At 50.5% G+C, this 6,986-nt stretch overlaps 1 protein-coding gene across 1 annotated transcript in view; it reads right to left on the bottom strand.

Annotated features, from left to right (window-relative positions):
• The window catches only part of LOC104406096 (serine/threonine-protein kinase 10-like), a gene marked incomplete at its 5' end in the record, with an annotated part of 41,101 nt that overhangs the window by 6,524 nt on the left and 27,591 nt on the right, over positions 1-6,986 (bottom strand). The window contains 4 exon segments of the mRNA XM_010014980.1: positions 3,657-4,199; positions 4,738-4,872; positions 5,896-5,977; positions 6,929-6,986. The exon segment at positions 6,929-6,986 is cut by the window's right edge and continues 13 nt beyond it. Coding sequence (XP_010013282.1) covers positions 3,657-4,199; positions 4,738-4,872; positions 5,896-5,977; positions 6,929-6,986 — 818 coding nt within the window.

Below are 6,986 nucleotides of genomic sequence, written 5' to 3' on the forward strand. Positions count from 1 at the left end.
ACTATGCAGCAGCCCCCCAGCTTATTGCACGGGGCGCTGAGCTGGAAGCTTCAGAGCAATTTTGATGCCATTGTTAATGAGGAACATAAGCTGGGAAACCACATCAAGCAAAAATCATCAGCAGATTTGGAGCTGCCCTTCAAACCATGCAGCCTTGCTATGATGCCACAGCACAGTGTGATTTCTACCCTGCAGAAACCCGACCTGAAGAAGAGGCAACCTACCATGTGAAGACCCTTCCCTCACCATATTCAACTAAAGCAAAGCCTGATAGGGAGCACTAGGATCCCTCCTTAATTGCAGCGCCAAAGAATCCACACAGCAGGAAGCTTGCAATGGTTCCTTTAAAGGCTCCTGAGCCTTCTGACTCACAGGTACCCCCACATCCTCTCAGGTGTGAGGCAGGCAAGGTCCTCACATCAGGCTGTGCTTGCAGATGGAGCCAGAGAAACAAGCCAGCCCTGCCCAAAGGCTCAGCACTCATGCCCCTCTGGTCCTCATTAAAATACTCCGCTAATCACAACCAGCTCTGAGCCCCTCAACGTGACCTCCACAAAGCACAGCCCAGGCTCACTTTCATTAGCATTGGCAGGGACAAGTGCCAGGAGCACCCGTCTTCTCCCAGCAGTGCCAGAGCAGGTCAGCATCCCTCTGCAGGGTCACCTGCTGGCTGAAGGACTACAACCAGGGACTGAGTTTCTTTGGCAAAAAAAATAAGGATATGAATGACTTGAATCATGCAGCCCTATGGGGAAAGCACAATGGTGCAATGAGCAAAGGCTCCCTGAAGTCCTCTTGCTCTTGCAGTGATGGCTATTAGAGATACAGAAGATGTCAGAAGAGCTTTATGTGAGCCTGAAAGGCCAAGAGCAAGCCCCTGGAGAGCTTGCCACAACACAGGAGTCAGACAAGCTCTGAGGGCACGCAGCTTGCCCACTGTGTAGCAACAGACCACTATAATAGCAGTGGTTCAACCAACAGAGCAGAAAGGTTTGCACGAGACCAGCCGAGGTCACAAAGGCTCTTACTGCCCCAGACTGAATTAAAACAGCTGGCTAAAACTCCTGCATTGTCCAAATGAGAAAATGCCAACATTGAGCTGTCTGTGCCAGCCTCTGTGCCATGAACACCCTCACTCGGTACCTGAGCCCAGTGACCTGGGGCTGCTGCAGCTGGGTAGCAGCAGTCCCCAGGCTCTTCCCCACTGTTCTCCCTCTGCCTTAGTCACAGAGCTACTCAAACATAGATATTAAACCAGAATTATTCCTTTTCTTCTGGTCTTTTCTGCTACCCCTCAGTGGCAGGCCAGCATCCTCTCCTGAACACAAGAAAATGTATTTTCAAACATTCCTGTAAAGTAAATTGCTCTCCAGAGAAGAATCTGACAAACTGTGCTCATATGTGATGCTGATTGAGTGCCCACACTTCACAGTGCACATTCCAGCGTGCCTCCTCCAGCTCCCAAGGGTTTCAGTCAAAGCTGTGAGCTCCCAGGACCCACACAGGTCAGACCTCAGAAAGTCAAGCTAGATACTCAAAAGAAGGTGTTCCTTCCAGAAACAGTTGTATTTGAGAAAGTTTGGGTTACCTTTCCAAAACCCTACCCATCTCCTTCTGCGTATGTCTGACCATTTTTTCCTGCCAGTTGCAGTCTCCCATACTCACCTGTAGATTTCTTATTCCTAATCTTCCTGAAAAATAGAAAAAAAAGACCTGGATGCTTTTCACCAGAGCTTTTTATTTATTTTTTTTCTGGACTAAATTATAAGCAACTGGAAAAAGAGTCTGGTAATAAAAAGGTCACCTTAACTTTGCAGTTTAGCCTGTGACAAAATGCATGTAATAGTTAATGCTTACAGCCAGAAATGGTTTAACTCTTTGCTGCCCCTTCTCTTGCTGCAACCTGCCTGGCACCCTGTGCACAAAACCCAGCAGCACCAGGAACATGAGCAAGGGCAGAGCAGAGGAGTTTAACCCCATGAAGCTAAGGCTGGGCAAGCAGCCTGGCTGAGAAGGGAGCAGCACAGCCTGGTACCTCCCCTCCATTCACTCACAGCTCATTGTGCAAGGAAGAAGCTTCAGCAGAGCATCTTCCCCAGGGCCCTCCGGCAGCATCACTCCTGCAGAATAGCTCTGCTCGAACGCCTTGCTCGGAGAGATGCCATTTACTCTGCTCTGAGCAATACCTCTGGCTGAGGCAACTCAAACCGTGACCTAACATGACCATGTCTTTGAGACTTACTCCCTGTAAAACCCAAGAATTCCTTTCCTTTTCTAGGGGAGCAACTGGGGAGAGCAATTACATGTGTGGCATCATATTCATCTTCGGCTGGCCTCCAGGAGACCAGGTATCATGGGAAAGGCAGTGAGGAGGGGTAAATTGCTAGGCAAGAGCATTGCACTTCCCTCATTAAAGATCCACATTAATTGCAGGCTCCTGAAGGGGATGCTGGCTCTCATGCTCACAGCAGGAGACAGAAAGGGAGGAAAGTTTTGCCAAGAATGGTTTTCTCAGCACGTTTCTGTGCCGGGAAGCTATCACTCATGCAGGCAATTGGATAAAGATCTTGTGCAACACATCACTTTGCCCCCTCAAGTCACACACATTTCTTCTCCTGAAGCTCAGCAAATAGCATTCCAGTTATTTTGCCTCTTCCTCCAAGCCGTGCTGACCTGGCGGGCTCTGGCTCACAAGCATTCCCAGCCTCCAGAAAGCTTTAGCAAAAGCCAAGAAGCCTGGGAAGTCCTCATGCAAGTTACTGCTGACACAAACCAGGTCAGATGTATGGCAGGTTGGAAAAATTAAGAGAGGCACTAGCCCAAATAAGCTTTCTCCTGGGGCTAGGTGTTCTAAGAAAAAGCAGCAGAATGATTGCAATGGATAGCTTAGGAAAACACATTCTGGGTTTCATGCTTGTCCTTGCTCCGACTGTGTATGACTGCACAAGTCAGGTGAGTGACATGGTTACTTCACGTTTCCCAAGGACCCAAAATAGCTACAAAATATTAGACCTTCCATTAGATTTCAGCAGTCTGGGACAGCAGAGGACACATGTACCTGCAGCAGCTCCACCAAGAGCTTCTCCTTCACTTGAGAACATACCACTTGCCCATGGCACAGTTTAACCCAGCAGTATGTGCTGTGCCAGCTGGAGCCCAGCTGGGACAGGCATCCCATAGACAGGGAAAACAAACTGTCAAAGGCTTTCCCCCTCCTTGCTGCCCCTGTGTTTATTTGCAGAGCTCCAAGCCTGAACACACATACTGCAAGCACCGTGTCCAGCCTTCCCAGCCATCTCATCAAATAGCACCAGGGTGGCACATCGGTGGTCTTTAGCATCGTGCTACAGCAAGATTCCCAGACCCTCTGTCCTCTCCTATTTTACCTGCTCCCCACCTTCAAGCACAGGGCAGACTAGGGACAACTCACTTTCTCCTCCTGTAGTCAAAGATCAACCCCTTGTAGAGTACAGCATGTTGCTTTCTCAGGAAGGAGTTTTAGGTGCTATGGCTGAAGTGTGCATGTGCTCAGCCTCTCAAGGAAAGGATCTGAATTTCAGTTCTGAATTTCAGGACTTGGCTAAAGAGGGAACCTCAGCACTTTTCAACAGGGGGTTGCTGCTCTTCCTTCTCCACATCCTCTGCCCACTACTCACCTTCATGGAGATGGAGCCACTCTCCCTGTTGAGGGACAGGTCAGCAGACAGTGAGATGGTGAGGTCCATACTTTCGGAGGCTGAAGTGCTGCCAGAATCTGAATCCCCTTTGGACCGGCTGCCAGGTATCAGAGCTGAGGAATCCAAGCTCCCATTGGCAAGCTTCTCCTCTGTGAAGTTCTCCAGGTGGCTGCTCTCTGGTCGCTCCCCGATGCTCTTCCGCTCCTTGCTGCCAGGTCTGGGCTGCTTCTCCCCTTCCACTGAGTTACTGACCTGTCCAGGCTGCAAGATGATGTCTGGCTTGCCCTGGGTGGCCGAGGTGGCAGAGCTGGCAAGGGCTTTCGTGGAGTGGTTGCTCTCCAGCTTGTCATTGTCAGCGTTTATCCTCTCACATTGGACTTTATTGCTACGTCCATCCATGGCCTCCTTGCCAGTCCCCACAGGCCCGTTCACTGCCTTGGGCAAGGGAGAGTCTGGAGGCTTCTCCCCATCAAAACTCAACTGACTTGCCTCAGAGGGGTCCCGCTTGTGCTTACCAGGGGGCTGGAAAGACAGCAAAGGGAAGGCATTGGGGTTTACACCACTGCTTTAACACAACTGCAAGAACTGCAAGTCCCCAAACTTCAGAGCAAAGTCACCCACAGCTGAAGAGTTACTGGGAAGAAATTTTCCCTTGCAGAACATATGCCCTGGGATATCTTTCTCCAGGTTTGTGGTCCCAAGGACTGTGAACGCTGGCTGGAAGCAAACAGCACAGTGGGGAAGCTCCAGAACCTGCAACTTCTTAAGAGGCAGCCTGGAAGTTTGCTTCTCAAACACTTCTTTCCATAGCTAACTCCACCATGGATTAATCACTGTCCTTTGCCACAGATGAGGGAGGTCAAAGCATGGTACCCAGCAAAGCTGCCCAGGCAGCCACCAAAAAACAGCCCCTCCTTGGCCAAGCAACTACTCCCACCTCCACCTAATGGGGCCCAGAATAGCTGTAAACCAGCTTTTTGGATCCTGGAAAAGTTGCTGGGCTCTTTCCCCCCCACAGCCACATTGACAGATTCGCCAGTGTGGGGCCCAGAGCGCTCACCGAGGCAGACTCCAATGACTCATCTTCTTCTGCTTCATCCCGACTGTCCTCAATCTCTTCCATCACCTCAGCCTTGGCCTCGGCCACCAGCTCACGCAAGGCCCGGTTGCTGGTCACCTTGCTGACAAAGGGATGCTGAAAAGCCAAGCACAATGTGTGAGGTGGCCAAAAAACAGACTTTGTGAGCTTGCAGCCAAGTGAGCACACAGGGACCGTGATGGCAAGGACCACTTCTTGCTTAAAACAACTGCAGAGACCTAAAGATATAATTCTTACCAGTGTCACCACACTTAACCCCCAGATGAATCAACAGATACGAGCTGCATGTATGAGGCAGAACAAGAACGAACACGATGCTGAGGCTAAGCACCAGCTCTGTGCACAGATGCTCAAAGCGTGGTGCTTGGCAGAGCTGCTTTATGTCAACGTCCTCCAAACAAAAGCACCAGCTGCATTTAGACAAGGGGTTCTCGCTGCAGAGGAGACATCTCCTCTCTCCACAGGCAGGCTGAGCTCCAGCGGGCAGGTCCAAGCCCAGAGTGTCACCAGGAGCGGGGCATGAGCCAGCCTGCAGGGACCCTGGGTGCAAATAGAGCATGGGGGAAAGGTTTGATTGAAATTGGGCTCAAATTGCTCAGCACACACAGCGGAGTGTTTGTGTTGAGCTTCAGCAAAAGGCTGGGGAGTCCCTTGGGTTTGCAGGGACTGTTGCATGATTCCTCCTGCCAAGTGCAGTCACTGGGGAAAACCATCTTCCAGATTTTTGCTATTGTTTTGGAAGTGGACGGGAGGAAAGGCATTGAATGTAAATCTGGGACAACCAGGTATAATCCAAGCTAGCTGCCACATGGGTATTTTCAGGCAATGGAAGCCATTTCTATTCCAGCTTTTGTCCATAGGGGCTCTGCAGTTTGCTCCAAATGGAAAAACACTTTTCTTTTTTGGAGCATTTTAGTGGCTGAAAAGTACCATGAAGTTTCTAACCAAGACAAAAAATAATCTGAAACCAGTCTGGGGCCATCAACACTTTTGTGAGGTGTTTAACTCTCCTCAAGGAGAATCAGGCTGTACAGACAGGGGTAGTTTGGACACTCACAGACTCAGGCAGACACAGACACCAGGCACAGACCCAGCCCAGAGGCTGATGCTGGTCCCTACCTCCAGCAGCTGGGCAGCACTGGGCCGGGTCTCCGGGTTCTTGTCCAGTGCCTTCTTCAGGAAGTCTCTGAACTCCAGGGACCTGAAAACACAGTCACTGTCAAAAAGTTCAGAGGGAGGAAAGGCCCTGAACGTCACAGGGGTCTGCTCGATCCCTTTGCATATAGTGTCCCCGTTTGCAACTGGCCAGAATCATCATTTCCCTCCCTATGTGGGAAATCCTGTGCTCAGCTATTCTGATTGGAATAGCTATTCTGATTGGAATAGGAGGATCAGCAGCATGGCCAAGTGAGGGACTAGATTTTGCCTCACCTGCTGTGGCAACAGCCAGAGGGGCTGAGCACTGGGCACTGTGCCCCAGGGCCAAGACAGAGTTAGGAGAGGACACCAGCAGTTATCCTCCAAAGGGAGTCCATGGATAGAGCTGCTTGTACAAGGATGCTCCAGGATCCATCCCCACAGCTGCAAGTGTGAAAGGATGGCTGTGAAGGACCAGGAACCCCATAGGAGGGCACCCTCAGCCTGCAAAGCACAGCTCTGAGATAATGAACATGTCCCTGACCTGAGCTGCCTGCTCCTGCTGGGTTTTGATGTTGGGATGCTGCTTGCTACCTGAGCTGCTGTAACAGTGCTCTCCCAGTAATTTGCTGCTATCATGCAGTCGGTTTTATCACGATTAAAGAAAAATCTGCTTGGACTTTTTAAATGAAGAAGAGACTTTCCAGACTGCAGGAAAGAAATTCTAGAGCTCTTGGCCATCTCCAGGTTTAGAGGAAAATCTGCCTTTCATTCAAAACCAGGATGTTCTGAAAGCAGCCAAGAGATCACCCTCACTTCAGCAGGGCTGTGGGTGGGCAGCAGCTCCCCCCGTGCTGCCTGCACCTCATCACAGTGTCAGCACAGTCATGACACAGAGCTCGATTCCTATGCTGGGTTCTCAAATTAAACAATACTAACGAAAAGATTGTTTTTTTCTCTCTTGACACACTGTGTAAGTTGGGAAGTGTGCACTCTGCTGCCCAAACCCCCTCACCATTTGGAAGGGCAGCTGAGCGTGGGGGGGTCAGACTTGGCACTCATCCACAGGACTC

The sequence above is a fragment of the Nestor notabilis genome, unplaced genomic scaffold (genome assembly GCF_000696875.1).
Source record: "Nestor notabilis isolate BGI_N333 unplaced genomic scaffold, ASM69687v1 scaffold34365, whole genome shotgun sequence".
In the NCBI taxonomy this organism is placed as follows: Eukaryota; Metazoa; Chordata; class Aves; order Psittaciformes; family Psittacidae; genus Nestor; species Nestor notabilis.